Genomic DNA, 20,112 nt, shown 5'->3' on the forward strand with positions numbered 1-20,112 from the left:
TCATGTTAGGAATGAGCCTCCTTCTAAAGGAGCCCTTGCCCTGAACACAAACATTGTTAAGGTCAAAAGGCCTTTATCATACAAGCTAGTGTGGCAATCTGGTTCTCCAAAAACAAACGTTTTTAATCAGAATGAGGACTCGGAGAATAAGATATCTATTGCTGACCAGCTCTGCTCTGTTTGGTTACCTGTGGCACCTGTGGGTTACGTTGCAATGGGTTGTGTTGTTTCATCTGGGACTGCTGAACCACCTTTGTCTTCAGTTTTCTGTTTAACTGCTTCCTTGGTTTCATCGTGTAATCTAAGGGATTGCATTGCACTAAGGTCAAATATATATTACCTGAACTTGTTTCTGTATTTGTTGTATGGCTGTAGATATTTCACACTCATACATTATGTACTCTAACTGCATTCTTCAGGGATAATGCTAACATGATCTTCTGGCGAATTGATAATGCTTTTGGTTCCTTTGTACCTGGAGATCCTGCAAGCATGAGTGTGCATGGCAATGCTTATGATCTTCGACATATGCTGTTCGACAGTGCAGACTCATCTTCTAAGACTATCTCAAGAAGGCAAGATAGTAGAAATGATTCCTCTCAACTAGAGAGAACAGAATTAACCTCGGGTCGGCTATTTGACGCGGTGGCAAGCTTTAAACTAATTTGGTCAAATAGTGCGACCTCTTCACCAAAAAAGCTCTCAATATGGCGTCCAATGTTGTCTGAAGGAATGTTTTACTTTGGTGACATAGCTGTTAACGGGTACCATTTATGTGATTACTGTTTGTCATTTAAAGACCAAGCTTTGTTTGCGATTGAAAACTTAATATTTAACTTTCAATTGTAGGTATGAACCACCAAATTCAACTGTTGTCCTTCGTGATACTGGCGAAGACACTTTTCTCAGAGCTCCTGAAGGTTTTGACCTTGTTGGTCAAATTAAGAAGCAACGAGGCACTGAGGGTGTATCATTTTGGTTTCCTAAAGCTCCTTCAGGTTTTGTGGCATTAGGATGTGTTGCATCTAAAAGTTCTCCAACGAAAGAGGAGTTCAGTTTGTTAAGATGTATTAGAAGTGACATGGTGGCTGGAGGTCAATTTTCTGAGGAAGGTGTATGGGATTCATCCAATGCTAGAACATCTGAATCTTTTAGCTTATGGACTGTTGATAATGATGCTGGTACATTTCTTGTGAGAAGTGGATATAGAAAACCTCCAAAGAGGTTTGCACTGAAGCTTGCGGGTCCACCTACATCAAGCAGTTCAGATAGCATCATTGTTGATGCCGAAATTAAAACATTTTCTGCTGTTTCCTTTGATGATTATGGTGGAATGGTGAGCCATATCCTGTAGATGGATCTTTATCTTGCAACTATTATTAACTTTTAATATCCCAAACGATAGTTGGCTTGTGTCTTTATTTCAAGTGATCTAGCTCCTCTGATGCATGCTGATATATGTTCTCAGATTGTTTTTTGAATTATTCTGTGCAGATGGTTCCATTATTTGGGCTGTCCTTTGACAGTGTTGGACTAAGTTATCATGGTGGTCCTCATCATCTCAATGCAACTGTGAGCTTGTCATTTGTGGCCAGATCCTATAATGACAAGTATAGCTCGTGGGAGCCCTTCATTGAACCAACAGATGCATTTCTTAGGTAACTTCTCTAGGAACTAAATCGCTTCTCCAAATAACAGTTGGGGTGGACCCTACTGAATAACTGTATCAATATATTATATATAGATAAATATGTACAAAGCATAGGCAGAGCTATGTGTCGGCCAAGGTGTGCTACCTCCCGTTGCCTCTACAAAATTTCTTTGGTATCTGTATCTCATCACAATCCGATAATCCATCAATAGAAGCGGCAGCACTTGAACATGAAGCTTTTTAGTACTAGCAGAAAGCCATGAACCAACATTACGACATTTCACTTGCTGCGTACTACGGATGATTGTATCCTCTATGCCTGTTTTCCCCTTCTTCCTCAACCTCAAATGAAGGGACGAGTGCATGTAAGGGGATTTTTCTTTGCCTGGCGCCTCCTTGCTAGAATGCTAGCATCTGAAACCACCAGCTGCTCTCTTCGTCATGCAAGACAGGGAAACACATCAACTCACATGTTGCATGTTCCATTGTTGTTTTTCTTGAATGGAAACTTGCAATAATTCTGAAGAACTAGATATTTAGGCATGCGAGTGAGAGAATCTGAATGCTATAACATGTTAGTCTACTGAGATCATCTACTAATTTTTGGTAGAGGACCTTTGGGTTGTTTTTTAGATAATGGAGGGTTTCCGGCTTCAGACATCTTCTAATGGAAATGCATCAATCCACAATTATTGCAAAGAGATATCACGTCCCAACAATGAAACATGTGGCCAAGAATAAGAACAAGCTATAGGAAAGGAATAAATTCTAAATCTTCAGACTGCAGCTTGAATAATGTCCTCTGATGTACCAAAGAAAAACAACAAACTACAAAAAAGTAAATTCAAAATCTTCAAATTGCAGCTTGAGTAATCCTCCTTTCCACCGGAATTCTTGTGTGTTTGAAGGAATTTTGCCTAGTATAGTATCCATGCACTCCTTCAGACCATAGGAGATGACAGATGAGTGCAGTTTATGGTGCATGGCTGGAGCATCAAAGCTCAGTGAATTACTGTCAAGATTGTTGGTCTAGATTGTCTAATTTCTAGAGCAGCTTGTTTGTTCAGGTCCTGTTCATGTATAGAACCGCCGCTATCCTTCCCTTTTCGGTTTGGGTGGGTATGTGGTGTTGGTTTTTCAGCTTGCTGGGCTTCTTCCTATATCCAGCTTGTCTTGGTATTTCTCTATCTTAATCAAATGACACTTGGATCTCCTGCGCCGTTTAACAAAAAAGTAATCCTCCTTTCGCTGCTTGTTCCCTAATGTTGACATGAGCCAAATCCGACATGGGGGAAGAGAAACTATTCCATTTGCTGCTTGAAACTCTGACCACGATACCAAGACCAGTGATATAAGCATCCTCACTTCCACCTAAATAGGAAGTGGGAGTACGCTGGATACCAATTCTTGTTGAAGACTTTGAATTAAGAAACCACAGCACATGCACCATTAACACCACCAAAGAAGTCCTCCAAAATGATGCCAACAAGGACACAGTTTAGTCGCCACCGCCACTTGCCTAGAACAGGCAAAGTTTTCACCAAGAGACCCGATGATGATGTCGCCTCCAAGGAGGATAACAACACCCAAAGGCGTTGTCACCATCGAGGCTGGCACAGGGACCAGCATGGCTTTCGCCAATGCACACCAACCCACCACAACAAAGACCAGAATCAATGAAGCACGTCCATACCACACCATCGCCAAACACTGGGGACATAACGCCCATGCCACACCACCACACCACCGCCATACTACGAGGCCCTAAGCGCCTGTTGCTACCATGTCTTGCTCAACCAAGGTCACCGGATTGCCGCCCAGCCATGTCAAGGATAGCTACAGTATAGGGACAGGCCCTGTCGGGAATGAGCACATGGGAGAAGGTGCTGGCGACCACCGACGTAGGGGGGGAGGCCAGCCACGTCGTCACCACCACAACCGACACACTGGATGGTGGAGGGAAGCACCACCACCGAGCCAACTGTCAAGAACCGCACCATCCACCACTCAATCCGGACGAATCCCACCGTAGTGTGAAAGGCGCTCACACAGATACGGCCGAATACCATGCCCAATCTGTCACCGGAGTAGGAAATGAGGACGGGATGAGTAGAAAAAAAGGCAAGGGTGAGGGAGGAGGATCGCCTGGCCACCGCCATCCTTGCAGCCAGCTGGGCTTCCCGGCGGTGTACTTAAGTGGCAGCAAGGCATAGGTGGCGCTGGGTAGGTAAGTGGCGACTGGCGAGGTGGCTGTGTCTAGCCCTCGAACCACAGCTGTATTCAGATTGAGCATAAAGAGACAGGATCCTATTCTCGGGGTTGGTTTATTCCTATTTTTTGGTAGTAGTTATAACTACTGTAGACAAAAATCAGTAATTTGGCTTCCCCTTCAGTTTGTGTCATGCTCTGCCAACAAAGGTCTACAAGCCCAATGATACAAGGATAAATATGACCTGAGAGGATAGAGAGGCCTATGACCGTGCACACAAAAAAGGTGTAACGTCCCGCCTCCACGAGGCCGGGTCCGCTTACATCTGGTAGCTTTTCTAGGATATAGTCAGTTCCCACAGACCAACACTAGTCTTTTCTGCACACTTTGTCCTCACTCGTGCGCATCCGGAAAGTACTTCGTGGTCGGTCACCCCCATCCCTAAATTTCTCTAGGCCAAGCACGCTTAACTTTAGAGTTCTTTGGAGATGGGCTTCCAGAAAAGAAGTTGCAACTTGTTGGTATAAGTCTCCTATTAATCCTATTAAGCCCTGGGCCGGGTGTTACAAAAGGACAATGTTCATAAACTGAAAATCTCATGAGAAACAAACCATTCTTGTCGGTGTCCTTCCCAAAATACAATATCTATCGTTTGCAGTTCTTGTCTTGGCTTCAAACCATAGGTAAATTGTGTGTGTGTATACTTTCATTATTTGCTGTTAAAAAGCATTATTAATAAGGTGTTGGGTCTATGTATGACTCCTTTTTTCTTCTACTAATATAATGATACGCAGCTCTCCTGCGTGTTCGAGAAAAAAAAAGCATTATTAATAAGTAATTGATCTTGATAATTCACAAGGCCTTCATTCACTTGCCTATTAACCATATGCAACACCATATTAGTTACAGAATAACAGATTTTTGTAAATTTTTATTACATGATTTGGTACTCATTGTGTTATGGATATTAGGTACCAATATGACATGAATGCACCAGGTTCTCCTGGACAACTCCGTATTACCTCAACTCGAGATCTGAATTTGAACATATCTGTTTCCAATACAAACATGTTATCACAAGCTTATGCTAGCTGGAACAATATTAGCTGTGGTGATGAATTGTACAGGAAGGTATATCATTTCTCCTTTAAGCTTATTGTTTAATAATTTTGTTATCTGCCAATCTGTTTACTCCTTATAAAAATATGGAAAGTTAACCCGTATTTACTTTGAAGTATTCAGTTGATGCTTATGCCATCATTTGTCTTCTCTCTTGTTCTATTATCAGGAAACCTTTTGTTCTACTGAGCGACCAGTTCTTGATGTTCATCAAAGAAGAAGTTATTATGTTGTTCCACAAAATAAACTTGGACAAGATATTTACATAAGAACTGCTGAAAATAGAAGTTCACTTGTTACTCTGCTGCCCTCTGGGGATGATAGGTCTATAAAAGTTCCGGCTTTAAGGGATCTATTGGATTCTCATTTAAATGGAAGATCTGTTAAATCATATCGGTTGATGATAACTGCCATTCTTGCGGATGCAGAGGTAGCTCTTTTATTTTGCACTAAACTATGTACTCTTTTACCTCCATGTGCTTTCTCAGTGATGAAGTGGCGGTCAACTTTTTTATCACAGCTTGACTTTTTTGTTTGTTTTAACACGTCCTCACTTAACCTTTCATTTAAAACCAGCACCAGAAAATGCTAAGTGGTGGTGACAGATAACCGGCTGAGCATTGACTGCGATCTGACCTAAAAACTCCAAAATTACCTCAATAGGAAGTCAGCAGCTTGGTTTTTTTTTTTTTGAGAGAAAATACAGCAGGGGAGGCTCCCACTGTTTGCTTTATTAAAACAAAATAAAAAAATAGAAGGACAACACTGTACAAAAGAAGTTGCACAAAGAAGAAAGCCCGAGGTGGGTTAAGGAGCTAATCTAGGGAAGCTATATAGGAAAGAAAGACAGCACACTTATCATCGCTTAAGTCTATGAGCTTGTAGTGTAGCTTCTTCATAGAAGGAGCTTTTCCAAGATCCAAAGGATGGGCGACCTCTATCGAAAATATAATTATTTCTTTGCTTCCAGATTTGCCAAGCAGTGAGTCTCCATGAAAAAGGGGTTCTGATGTTGAATCTTAGCTTGCTGCATCATTTGGAAAAATTCCGTTGTTAGGTTCCAACTTATTCCAAGATGTTGCCAACATGTTTGACTAAACGAGCAGCTGAAGAACAAATGGAATGCAGTTATTTGTGACTTATTGTTAAAGTGTTCCATCCTATCTTTTCCAAACACAAATGGGAATTAGAACATTTACATTCTAACTTAATAGGGAGGGATTAGCATCTGAACGTAATATTGAAATGTTCAAGCCCATGTTTTACATCCAATTAGAATATCTTGTCTCTTCACTTGGGATTTCTGGTTCAATCTCCTGAGAAGCCTGGGGAAACATCATTTGAAGATTGGTGGAAAAAAAAATATCTGCTGGTGCTCACGATCAGATTAAGAGGGGCCTCAACTCCCTCTCCACGTTAGGTGCTTGAACTTTATGGAATCATCGCAATAGGTGTGTGTTTGATGGGGCATCTCCAAGCTTAGCTAGAACTTTTCATCTCACTAGCGAGGAGCTATACTCTTGGTGCTGTCTGGGGTGCGAGGCATCAACTACCTCCTGGCAATTATGCCAAGCGAGATTTAAGTTTAGGTTGTGATCAGTGATCACTTTTTCTCTTGTACAAGGCGCGCATGTCCTTTATTATCTGAATGGTGTGGGTGTGTATGCTTTTTGTAAGGGTTCCTATCCATTTTCCTTCTCTTAATATATTGATACCTGACTCTCCCAAGTGTTCGAGAAAATGTTTTACATCAAATTCTGAACCTTGTACTGCAGTTAACTTGCCTGCTAAATAAATTGTTGTGAAGGACTTTTTTGGTCATTCTAAACTTAGGTTTTCCATCCCAGGTCAAGGATGATGAAGGATTAGGAAGTGGTGAATATATGACTGCTGTGCGGCTCTTTTCAGAAAACCATTCCATATCTGTTGTTCAGCAACAGAGTGCCCGTACTTGTGCTGCTACTGGAGAACACTCGTCACAGAACACCAGAAAGGTGAACTGGAATGAAATGTTCTTTTTCAAAGTCGAACGCGTGGTATGTAAACACAACACATTCTGGAACACTTTTACTCTTGTTTTTTACATTCAAAAAAACTCCTCTGAGTTTAGGTCTCCATGACAATTGTGCCGTGACTTTTCTGAGAGCCATGTTTCCATTTAACTAATATTTCATTTTCTCTGCAAATGTTTCAGGACAGTTATACTCTGGAGCTTCTTGTGCTTGATGCTAGTAAAGGTTCGTGATTTCAGCGCAAAACAAATGCCATTATTTTGTTTGTTTTCCGACACTAGTTTATAGTTTATGTTGAGAACAGGTCAACCAGTTGGTATATACTCTGCTCCATTGGAGCAAGTTGTGCAAAAGCTCCCTCCTACCTCTAATTCGGATTGTGTCAAATTTGATTTGACTTTAGGAGACCTTATCTCAACTAAGACAGTGGTGAGAACTCTTGGAGAACCATATATCGAGTCACTTTTGTAGAATAGAGTCCACGCACAGTGTGCTTATGCGAAATTTATACTTACTAATATCTTATAACGTTTATCGACATTTTTTTTGTAGGAGCACGAAACTATTAAACCTAGTGGAAAAATAAGATTTGCGGTACTTGTTTCTGGTAGAGCTAGTGTACAACAAGGGAATAGAGCCAGTCCTGAAAGAAACAAGACTGGATATATTCAAATTAGTCCTTCAAAAGAAGGGCCTTGGACAAGCATGAAGTTAAACTATGCTGTACCTGCAGCATGTTGGAGGTTTGGCAATTGTGTGATTGCTAGTGAAGCAACAGTCAAGGAAGGCAACAGATATGTTAGCATACGTTCCCTTGTGTCAGTTACTAATACAACCAATTTCATTGTTGACTTGCGTCTAAAAGGAAGAATTTCTCAAAATGCACGATCAGATGATCAGGGAGATGGTTTTGATAAAGAGGATCAAATCCAGATTGGAATGCTGGAGCCCCATTCTACTGTTCCAGTTCCACTATCAGGCCTCTCACATCCTCTTGTGTCCTATATGTTGCAGCTGAGGCCAGCAAACCATCATGATCATGAAAATTACTCTTGGAGTGATGTCCAGGAGAGGCGCAGTCAAACTGAGTTTAGAAAGGAGGAAATCCTAGATATATGTGTATCAGATCTGTATGAATCAGAAAACTTGCTATTCTGCTCACAGGTAGATGGCACCTCCAGTTCTTGTCATGGACTATGGTTCTGCTTGAGTATAGAAGCCAAGGAAATAGGCAAAGATGTTCACATGGATCCAATATATGATTGGTGCATCATTATCAAGTCCCCGTTGTGTTTGACATACTATCTTCCCATTTCTGCACATTATACTGTCAGTTCTAGCCACCTTGACAATGAAGATTCAAGTTGTTCCCTTGGTACCTTAAGTCCTGGTGAGGCTGTAAAGGTCCACAATGTTGATCCAAGAAACCCTTTGTACTTATCCCTTGTTCCACATGGAGGATGGGAACTAATGCATGTACGGATAAAATTACTTACTTTTATAGATGTCTTGCTTTTCTATTTTTTCTACATACTATTGAAATGCTTTTCTGGTTCTAGGAGCCTGTTCTTATATCACATCCTACCCAAGCACCTTCCAAATTTATCAATCTAAGAAGCTCTTTATCTGGAAGGTAACAATGCAAACATGAAATTTTTTCCGGTGGATAAATGCCATAACCTTTCACTAATCAAGTTTCTTTAATCCTGTTTGTCTTTCATTCTTCTGTAGGGTTGTACAGATTCTGCTTGAACAAAGCAGTGATAATGACTATTTGATGGCGAGGCTTATCAGAATATATGTTCCCTATTGGATATCTTTTGCTAGATTGCCTCCACTTACTCTGCGTCTTGTTGATATTTCTAGAAGGAAAGAGAAGAGGCGGCTTCTTGCACGTTCACATTTGGAAAGGGCTGAGAAGCACCTCTATGATATAAAACATGATGAATTGGTTGAGGGATACACTATAGCGTCTGGATTAAATTTTAAGGGATTAGGACTTCTATCGTCTGTCGGTGGACATGGAGGACGGTTTGGATCTGTGAAAGAATTGTCGCCTCTTGGTGATATGGTTAGTTTGGATCTACTTCTTTTATTCTTTTTCTTGTTTTGAACCACTACAACTAAATGTTTTTTTCTATATTCAGGATGGAGCAGTTGATCTTTCTGCCTATGATGATGATGGAAAATGTATGCATATTCTTCTTTGTTCAAAGCCATCCTCGTATCAAGCTGTTCCAACAAAGGTAGCACATCTTAATCTACAACTTCATATAAAAGTGTCCATCAGTTGACTTCATGTCATGACACAACAGGTTATCCATGTACGCCCGTATATAACATTCACAAACAGGATCGGACAAGACTTGTACTTAAAACTTAGTGTTGAAGATGAGCCAAAGGTCCTACATGCATATGACTGGAGGGTTTCCTTTATGTACTCCGAGGGGACTACTGACAAACTGCAGGTACTACAACATTCTCTGTGAAGGCACCATTTTGGGTAATTGTTTGCATGAATTGTTGATGGAGCCGTTATAAAAAGTAAATGACCATGTTAGTATTTGCTTTTATGAGGATCTTTTAGTGCTCAATTCTGTAATGCTCCCTAAGTGCTCAGTTCTGTAGTGTCTATTTATGCAAGAGATTGTCTTTTTTTCTCCAATGAGTAGGGGAGATGTGTATCATTGCATTAAGAAGAAGAAAGGATAGTACAAAACATAAACAACAACACCACACCCACATCCACAAATATATCTTGGTTACATTCACGCCCATTACAGAAAACACACAACCAGACCTCAACAAAGTCAAGCCATCTACCTGGTGACCACTTCTAAATGTGCTAATCCCTTAGCGTCAGCAAAGCACCAAAGATTTGTCTCCTCAAGAGAAGTTCTAATCACAAACTGAGTGTTAGGATTGGCTCCATTGAAAACACAGTTGTTACGATGTTTCCACAACATCCAAGCCCCCAAAATAATCAGCAAATTCAAACCTTGCTTCACTTGCTCAGGGTCAGGGAACAAAGCGATAACTCTCATCCACCAATCAAAGAATCCCTTATCACCAGGGGATGGAGAGACGTCTGGTCATCTGTAGCGGCAAAGAGTAGTGACCAAACTGTTCTAGAGAACACACAACTAGCCAATCTATGATCAATCTAATCCTCCTGTTCACACAAGGGACATTTCACCAGACGAGGTAGTCCTTTGTGAGCCAATCTGTCCACTATCCAACATCTGTTATGAGCAACCAAACAAAGGGGGAAAAACATTTCTTTGGTGCCCAGGTCTTCTAAATTAACTCCCAAGGTTCAAATGTTGCTGATCCAATAAACAGTGATTTCTATGCAGATTTAGATGAGTACTGATCAGATTCAGTAAAGCACCACCTATGAACATCTGATGCATCTGGTTGTAGCTCCTCCTTTGGTAACTAAGTCCCACAATTCCAAATATTCAACAAGCGGAGGAACGGTCAAAGCATCCTGAATGTCCTGAACCCAAAGATCCTGACCCAGAGTTTCATGCAATGTACGTCTCTTTGCTCGCCTCTTGTTTACTAAGGCAGAAAGGTAAGGAGCAAGATTAGCACTTTGTTGCCAGCTATCTGTCCAAAATAAAGTATATTTTCCATTGCCCACAAGTGAAATAATTGTCACAGAGAAGAAAGTTTTCACAGAGTGAAGTCATATCTGGAATTGAGCCCAAGGTTTATGAGGCTGTGGTTTGGCCATCCAGAGCCACCTTAGTCTCAACTCCCAACCAATATGTCTGAGATCATGTAGCCCAAGCCCTCCCCATTGCCCACAAGTGAAATAATTGTCACAGAGAAGAAAGCTTTCACAGAGTGAAGTCATATCTGGAATTGAGCCCAAGGTTTATGAGGCTGTGGTTTGGCTATCCAGAGCCACCTTAGTCTCAACTCCCAACCAATATGTCTGAGATCATGTAGCCCAAGCCCTCCCAGGTTGGGCATACAAACTTTTGGCCAAGTGATTAAGCAATGTCCACCGTTGGTCACTCTTCTTCCCCTCCAAAGAAAATTCCTACTGATTTTTATCAATCTCTTTCATGGCCAATGGAGGGAGGTCCATGGAATACAAAAATAGATCACCATTGAAGGCAACACATGTTTAACCAGAACCAACCTGCCCTCTTTATTCATCGGACTCGCGGGTGAGAGAGGGAGGGAGAGGGGGAGGGGGTGCAGCATCCCCCTCGCTCGCTGCCCATTGTGTGATCAAGAGAGTGAAACAATTAATGACCTTTTGGTAGCATCTGTTTTCTCTTGGCAGTTTTGGTTTGGGTTGCTACAAAGGGTGGGGCTCCATAACCTCCCCTCAACCAGGAATCTTCCCTCGATGGCTGGTGGTGTAAAATTAATGAGCAGGTGGATGGGCAGATTCGACAAGGTCTAAACTCTATTTTAATTTTCGGAGCTTGGACCATTCAGAAACATTGTAATTGCTGTTTTTTATGGAGCCTCAACAAATCTTGATAGCATCACTGTTGGCCGTTGAGGAGATGAGATTATGGGGCTTGGCAGGGGCTAAGGGCATTGTTTTTTTTAATGAACTGGCACAGTGCCTGTTTCTATTAATAAAGCAGAAATTACATGCAAGTAACCCTGGAAGGCTACCTACAGGAAAAAACAGAAAAAACAACACCAACAACGACAGCAACAACACGCGCCGCACAAAGCATGGTGCCACAACTAAATAGCATCTCTTGCCACTGCAACAATGCACCACTGCAAACAGAAGCCAACCATCGAAACTGTAAGCCACCAACGCCAAATTGTCTGCCGGACACCTGACAAGCCACTGCCACGCAGGACCAACGTCACCTCGACGAAGTTGCCCTCAATCCACCTGTAGGTGGATGTCTAAAACTCCAGTTGTGACTCCGTATTGTTGGAGACTGAGAGAGACAGGCCACACCGCAAGAAGGTAGCCGTCACGTGGCCCTTCGCCAAAGTGTCGCTGCAGCACCACACCCAACCAACAGGATGATTCCACTAGATCCAGATCCCTCCGATGTTGCAGTAGTCAGCATGAAAACAGAACGCTCAGGGGCGTCGCCACATCCGCTGTTGGACTCCAAATCCCACTCTCGTCACCTCCAATGACAACATGCAGGGGTCTCACCACATCTGCTGCTGGACTCCATGCCATAGATCCATTCTTGTATTGCCATCAAATGGGGTGTGCAATGCTGCTCCATAACTCAAAGGTCTCTTCCAAAAGCCAAGTCAGTACTAAAATCTTGACACAAGCACACAGCCCTTTCCCCCGCACTGCCAAGCCAAGAAAATGCTTGTGCCGTCTTTCAGCGATGTCGAACAACCCCGGTAAACCAGGGCTACCCGCCAGTCCACTGCAAGCCAAGTAGTCACACTAGTGTTGGCAATGGGTAAATCCCCATCGGGTATGAACTCCCCAGACCCATCCCCGTGACAACAATATGACACCACGGGTATCCCCATATACAGTGATGGGTGGGAGAATTTCTCCAGACCCATACCCGGGTGGGTAAATTAGACCCAGCGGGTCACCCATACCCGCCAAACATCAACAATTCACAAGCACCAGTCACGTAGTAGCAATTCACAAGCATCGTCACATAGCCATTCACAAGCATCGTCACATAGCCACCCCACCATATACCTAGCAAATAGCAACATAATAATTTCTGCTGCAACCACTAGTCACAACACCATAATAGTTCATTGTCCATACAAATCACGTAGTAGAGAGTAGTACTTTGCTAGCACTACATAGGGTTTCAATGTATGGGCTGCCGGTGGACTGGTGGCTGGTGGGCTTCTTTAGTTTTAGGCTGGGTATTTTTCACCCATGGGTAAATGGGTATGGGGACTACTAGAACGTCCCCATACCCGCGTACCCAACCAATGGGTAAAGGGTTTGCTCCGTTTATGTACCCATGGGTACTGGTTTCACTCCATATTGATACCCTAATAGAGTAAATACCCATCGGGTCGCGGGTCGTGGGCCCCCATTGACATCTTTAAGTCACACGCCGTCGATGCTGCATGTGCCGTCTTCTTGACAATGTTCAGCACCGCACCGGTCGCTGCAGTGCAGGTACAATCACTGCGGTCCGCTGCTAACAGCCACCAGACAGCACGCGACAACTCTGTGGCCATCTGCCCGGTTGTTGATTGCCGATGCTCACCACCGCTCGTGGGCGGCTAAAATGCCGCCACCATCTCCAAGATACCGAAGCGCAGCCCTCACATGAAGCCAAATCTCTGTGCCTCCACGCCAGCTGCAGTCGACCCTGGCAGCACTTCAGCGCCACTGCTTCTCATGGAGGGACTCTTCCAGGCCTCAAGCACACCGTTGAACCATCTCTTGCACGACCACCACGCCAGCGCGTGAACACACAGTAGCACGGCCACCGCACCTGCCATACGCCACCACGCACGGCCACATCATGTCATCACCTTCGAGATCGGGCCTATGCTCGCATCTCCGGTCATCAAAGGCAGTCACTGCCCAGATCTGAACTGGCGAGTTGCCGGTCGTCACGTGGCAAGTGCGCAGCAGCCACCGCGGAGACCATTGTGTTCCTCCAGGCAGATCTTGGAGTTCTGCACGGAGTTGAGCAGGCGCAAATCTGGACCTGGGAATGCCAGAGCTGGCGCCATTGCTCCTCGGGCCAGGACGGAAGAGAGAGAAGTGAATCCCCGCCACCACCCGCTCCATCCTCACCATGCTGCAACGTCTCCATGCGCTGCGACACCTGCGTCGATGCGCATGTGCTGCACTGGCTGATTCGCCTTGCTGTCGCCTTCATCACGGGCACCGACCTTCCGGTGAGCCACTCTAGCGATGGCAAGGAGACTATGGAGGTGGGAGACCGCCACGTGGCGGCGGCGGAGAGCCCCTAAGCCGCCTTGCAGGGGCGACGTGGGGGGAGCGTTGTATCCTGTTGAGAATACAATTGTCCTTTTTCTAAGGGCATTGCTTACCTAGCTGCCTTGTCTCATGGGAGAAGTTAAAGGTGTTTGTCCTCCTGGCCATGGTAGTGTTATGTGGTGTGCCATGGGCATAGCTATCTGAGAGTTTTTCTTCTTAATATGATACGCTGCTCTCCTGTGCGTTCAAGGAAAAAAGTCGGCCTTCCAACCAAGAAGTTGATCCGCAATGGGATCAATGATTGGATGGAATTATGCTCTGGTAAGCTTTGTGTTGACCATTTAGTTCAGGCATCTTGTGCCGGTTCTTTATGCTCAATGTGGTTTCTATATATTGCACTGACTGGTCAACTTTTTTAAAAATAATGCATTCATGGTGTAAAAGTTTTTTTAGTTTTCATTTGTTTTTACCTTGTAAAAGTTATCTATGTTGACAAATTAGGGTGACATGTGGATGCATCATTACCTTGCAAAAGGAATAATTGATGTGATGTAAGGATTTCTTTTGGAGCTAAAACAGTAAGGGAAGCCCCTACTGTGGTAAAAAAATATTTATATAAGAAAAGCAAAAGCAAAAAAGCAAACTGGTTTCTATTGAGCTATCACTTTGAGCTCTGCTCATTTCGTTCAGTTTTACCTTTTGCTAGTTCAGTGATTTGGACAAATATACTTGAATTGCAATTGCCTTGTGTCTTATTTGAAGGTCCGACTGGTGGATACAGAATGGTGTCAACCTCTGGAGATAGTAAAAGAAGATACTATTGTTATAGCAATGAGAAAGCAAGGTGGTACTCAGAAATTTGTAAAAGCTGAGATACGTGGCTATGAGGAAGGTTCAAGGTTCTTGATTGTATTCCGCCTGGGGCCTGCATATGGACCAATCAGGTAGTATGAAATGGTAATGACAGCGTCTGGACATTTGTTTCCCGTTTTTGTGATTATGACCATTGTATGATTGTTTGTAGGATTGAGAATCGGACGAGTAGTACCACAATCAGTACTCGTCAGTCTGGTTTAGGGGAGGATAGTTGGATCCAAGTGAAGCCACTTGCAACCAGAAAATATTCTTGGGATGACCCATATGGACAGAAAGTTATTGATGTTAGCGTTGATAAAGGCGATGATACTTGTGTTCTATGTGTTGACCTGGAAAACCCTATTGGAAGTTCCACTAGTTTTAGGGAACATGGCCTCATGTTTAGTATTGAGACCAGTGATATTAAGATACTGAAGTTTGCAGAATACCTAAGGAAAGAGGAAGTATATGGATTGCCTGGATCTGAACTGACTGATCACCACGGATCGGCATTGAAGGAAAATGAGACAGAGCCAGGTGCTGGACCCTTGGAGCTTATTGTTGAACTTGGAGTTGTTGGAATATCTTTGATTGATCATAAGCCAAGAGAGCTTTTATACTTGCATCTGCAGAAGGTTTTCGTTTCATACATGACTGGTTATGATTCTGGGACCACTAGCAGGTATGTATTTTTTTTCATCAACATCATCTCCAGACATGTGCTGGTCTATTTTTTTTTTCTTCCATATGCAAAAGAAATGCCTTCCATCATTGGGAGGAACTGGGAACTTTGAGATACACTTAGTTCTTCACCATGTTTTTTTTGCGTTGCACTCAATCCATCCCAAATTACAAGACGTTTGACTTTTTTAACATCAAGTTTGACCACTTGTCTTATTCAAAAAGTTGTGTAAAATATCACTTCTTTTGTTGTAGCTTGGTTTATTAATAAAATTTTTTCAAGAATGACTTAAATTTGACTATGTTTGCATAAATTTTTTGAATAAGACGAGTGGTCAAACCTGGGCTAAAAAAAGTCAACCGTCTTATAACTCGGGATGGAGTATAAGTTTATACTCATTTTTTAAGCCATTCTTTTGCCCCAAGAAAGGTCAGCTGCTTGGTTTGGCAAAGGACTGCTCCTTCCCATTTATTACTAACATCTTTGGCTGAATAGTTAGATGGCATACCTACGAACATAGCATCAGTTTGTCCTAATGATAGCACTATGTTCTTTGCTTTACCTTTTTTTATACATATAACACTTTTCAGGTTTAAATTAATTCTTGGCCAGTTGCAACTAGATAATCAGTTGCCACTGTCTACAATGCCTGTTGTTTTAGCTACCGAGAGCAGGCCTGATTCAAATCGTCCTGTTTTCAAAGCAAACGTTGCTGTTAGCAATGTAACTTCTAATGGCATTCAAGTTTACCCACATGTCTATATCCGGGTAATGTTGTTGCTTTGTGTATTTCAACATGCAAGTCTATATAGTATCAACCCATACTTAAAAGAAATGAAATCTGTGTTTTATATAGGTAACCGATCAAACATGGAGACTGAACATTCATGAACCTATTATTTGGGCACTGGTTGACTTCTACAACAATCTTCGTTTTGTCACCACCAGCAACAACACAACTGTAACGGAAGTGGATCCTGAGATACGAATAGAGTAAGCTTCAAATTTACCTCGAAATTGCCAGAGCAACTATTAGACTTCCCTAATTTTGGGACTCTTTTTGCATCTGAAATTGTTGTGTTTCCAATTTGATGCATCCTGTCATTCATCAGTAACCAGGGCTATGATTAGCACTACAGAGATGAGAGATGGGCAGGTGTTTCCATGCAACCATTTTGTATTCTTTCACATTCCATTTGGTTTGATAGTTCATTGTTCAATTGGTTTGATGTATAAGTCTTCTGCAATGATATAATTCTATCAGAACTAGCATCATACTTTATGCTGGACTTGTAGGACAAGGAAATATGAGTTTGTGTTAGTAAGTCCATTGGTCCCATTATTTTATTTTTGTTTCTCTGAATACAACGTGTTCTGGAAACTTGTTCTTTGTTGGCCTATTGCTACCTATGATTAACGGTGTCACTGTAGTTTGTGCATTCATTTTGCTTTTACAAATTGTAGCCAGTACATTGCAGAAGTACCATGAGAACATGTTGCTGACAATGTGTTTTTTCAATGTTGTGGAATTTTTTTAGTAAATTCATGTGATTATTTTGCATAATCATTGATATATACCACCTTTGTGTCTAGATGTAACTTAGCTGGAATACGACAGAACATATTTCATGAATAATTGTATAATTTGCAGGCTCATTGATATTTCAGAGATAAGGCTGAAAATATCTCTGGAAACTGCGCCTAATCAAAGACCTCGTGGTGTCCTAGGCATATGGAGCCCCGTCCTATCTGCTGTGGGTAATGCATTCAAGATTCAGGTAACTTATTCCAAAATCAGGTTATTTACGGAACATCATGTTTCATGGACGGTTGGACGATACCAGACTAACCCAGTTAAATTTAATCAGATTTATGCCATTTTCATCAGAATCCAAGAAATTTGATTTAACTCTGAACCTATCAAATTATGCTAAAATATGTTACGTTATCCCAAACCCCCCCCCCCCCCCAACCCCCTGGCTAAGTTCAGAATTCTATGAACCTAGAATAGGTTCATTGTTATCTTCTGTATCCTTGTTTGTTTTAAGTTAGTGTGTGTGTGGAGCCTGAGTTAGAGATCTGGTTGTATGCGGCCTAAGAACTGAGTTCCATTATGGTATTTGGACAAGGTACAATGTATGCAGCATTAATTCAAGTGGAATTCCTGAAAAGAATGTCTAACTAGTGCACTGCCCTAAATACCAATGATACTCAAAGGCAAGGTTTTAAATGGCAGGCTATGCTATTTAGCGGCAGCCTCCCCCAGGAGCTATAAAATGCTATATTGGTTTCTATCGAAAGCTTCATTTAGCGGTTTTATAGAAAATTTGAAAATTCTTAATTAATTATGCAGAAAACATGTAACTAAGGAAATTTCATGAACACATATGCTCAAATACATCTCCAAAACTTAAAAAAACCTCGATCTGCAGGGGATAAGACAGTCCCCGGACATTTTTCTTAAGAAGGCCTTCTCATGCAGGTCGAGAGAACTTGACATACATTGGAATCTTGGTGCAGATTTCTTTCAAATGATAACCCAGGCTAAGCAGCAGTTCTCGAGCACTTTCTTCATGGAAATCTTCATCATTGGAGCCTGGCAGATATGGAAACAAAGAAACAATTTTATCTTTGACCGAGGACGTCCCTCCCTTGTCTCTTGGAAACAAAATATTTTGGAGGAAGCTAGATTGCAGGCCCATAGACTTTGTGATTCAAAAACAGCAACCTTTCTGTCCTCTTTAGGACTCCAAGGCTGACTCCCTCCTGCTGTTCTCTTCTTTCCCTCTCTTTCTGTACAGTTATACAGCCTATAGTGTCAAGTGCCTTGGCACCTAACGACGCAGGACCGTGACTCCGTAACTCGTAGTTGCGCTCCAGTCCTCACCGCGAGGTTTTGCCCCTCTGCTGGTGGCTTACGGGAATAGATGAAGATAGATTGATAATTGTTCTTGCTTGATTATATCAATAGAGTCTACAGATATTTATGTCCCTCACCTCTTTTGCTAAATAACCTATTTGGGACTAATATAAATTGCAAATACAAAGATAACTAAACTTATAAAGATAACTAGGCCAAACTATCAGCCCGCCGGCCATAACAATTTAGCCACTAGTCGGTTGGGCATCCTCCTCCCGCGCCAGATGGGCCCTGGCCGCGGCTCGCTCAGCTGCCCTGCGCACATCGCGGGCGCGCCGCCTTCTGGTGTAGGGAATGCCACACATGACATCTCTCCCCTCCTCGAGGTCCAGCTCGTCCTCGAGCTGAAAGTCTGGAAACTGCTCACGGAACGCGTCGACGTCTTCCCATGTGGCCGACTCTGGAGGTTCGCCGCGCCAGTGGACAAGCAGCTGGCGAACGCCATGCGCCAAGCGAGTACACTCGACCCAGGCCGGCTCTGGAGCCACCATGCCATGGTGGATGTGTGGCAGTACCAGCGGAGCTGCTGGAGGGGCGCCTGCGAACTTCTTGAGGGCACCTTGTTGGAATATAAGTGAATTGCCCACCTCTCTCCATCAGCTTAAGCTTTTGGGTTGAACTGGTTGGTGCATGCAACTCAAATGGTATCAAAGCTAGAGGTCTCGAGTTCGAATCCTGGTTAGCGCAATTAAATAAAATAATTGCTGCTCGCTCCTATTCCACGTCTGAGGCCTGAGGGAGCCTCCACGTGAGGGGGAGTGTTGGAATATAAGTGAATTGCCCACCTCTCTCCATCAGCTTAAGCTTTTAGGTTGAACTGGTTGGTGTATGCAACTCAATACACCCACATGGAACACATCATGGATGCGGGCCTGCGGGGGAAGCTTCAAGCGCACAGCAACGTCGTTGATGAGCTCACTGACGCGGTATGGCACCTGAGGGCACAGGTTTACAGCCAACCAAACAGATAACCAAAACAAAATACGGTTTAGACTAAACATGGGCCCGTTCGCCATGTGCAGGATTCTAGAGCATGTCTGCATGCATTCACAGCCATTCTATCAATCAACATACTCGTGGCTAATAACCAACATTAATATTCATTCAACATTCAACTTTGACAACTCAATAATTATTCAATAGTTCATTACCTCATTATTAATTAAAAAACACATAGTGTGTTATAGTCATCTAGAGTAAAGAATGAATACCTTAGCGGTAAAACAACTCTTGGTTGGCTATGTTAGTTTTCATTGGACCTAGAGAAGTCACCCTGGTGCTAATAACAGAGGCAATTCTGCATTGGTTGGAGTGCTTAATGATAGTTGCTAAATGAGAATAAGTTTGTTCTTTCTTTGCATGTCTTCCTGAAATTTCAATTCTCAGAAGTTACCATCATTTATTTCATATTGCGATAAAAACTCTTGGGTAGCTTTATTGTTATTTTTTTATAGGAGATATATACTCAGATCCATGAACTGTAGTTCGTAGTTTCATCCCTGATATTTTTCCTTAGGTGCATCTGCGGAAGGTCATGCACAGAAGCCGTTTTATGCGAAAGAGCTCCATCATCCCTGCTATCATGAACCGAATCAAGAGAGATCTGATTCACAATCCACTGCATCTAATCTTCTCTGTGGATTTTCTTGGAGTGACAAAATCAACTTTATCATCACTTAGTAAAGGATTTGCAGAGCTCTCTACTGATGGGCAATTTCTTCAGCTGAGATCAAAGCAGGTGCAATAGCTTGTGGTTTTTTGTCCTTGTTTATGTTCAC

General features: G+C 42.6%; 1 protein-coding gene across 1 annotated transcript in view; it reads left to right on the forward strand.

The window, feature by feature from the left end:
• LOC8058057 overlaps positions 1-20,112 on the forward strand; it is a 48,120-nt gene that overhangs the window by 24,812 nt on the left and 3,196 nt on the right. The window contains exons 37-56 of the mRNA XM_021462671.1: positions 10-324; positions 420-764; positions 850-1,336; positions 1,495-1,658; positions 4,832-4,991; positions 5,149-5,409; positions 6,827-7,015; positions 7,174-7,216; positions 7,296-7,420; positions 7,544-8,467; positions 8,551-8,624; positions 8,723-9,062; positions 9,139-9,237; positions 9,307-9,459; positions 14,640-14,821; positions 14,902-15,414; positions 16,005-16,182; positions 16,271-16,407; positions 17,066-17,192; positions 19,851-20,072. Coding sequence (XP_021318346.1) covers positions 10-324; positions 420-764; positions 850-1,336; positions 1,495-1,658; positions 4,832-4,991; positions 5,149-5,409; positions 6,827-7,015; positions 7,174-7,216; positions 7,296-7,420; positions 7,544-8,467; positions 8,551-8,624; positions 8,723-9,062; positions 9,139-9,237; positions 9,307-9,459; positions 14,640-14,821; positions 14,902-15,414; positions 16,005-16,182; positions 16,271-16,407; positions 17,066-17,192; positions 19,851-20,072 — 5,038 coding nt within the window. The remainder of the gene's footprint in view (positions 1-9; positions 325-419; positions 765-849; positions 1,337-1,494; positions 1,659-4,831; positions 4,992-5,148; positions 5,410-6,826; positions 7,016-7,173; positions 7,217-7,295; positions 7,421-7,543; positions 8,468-8,550; positions 8,625-8,722; positions 9,063-9,138; positions 9,238-9,306; positions 9,460-14,639; positions 14,822-14,901; positions 15,415-16,004; positions 16,183-16,270; positions 16,408-17,065; positions 17,193-19,850; positions 20,073-20,112) is intronic.

This window comes from Sorghum bicolor, chromosome 1, assembly GCF_000003195.3.
Source record: "Sorghum bicolor cultivar BTx623 chromosome 1, Sorghum_bicolor_NCBIv3, whole genome shotgun sequence".
NCBI classification, from domain to species: Eukaryota; Viridiplantae; Streptophyta; class Magnoliopsida; order Poales; family Poaceae; genus Sorghum; species Sorghum bicolor.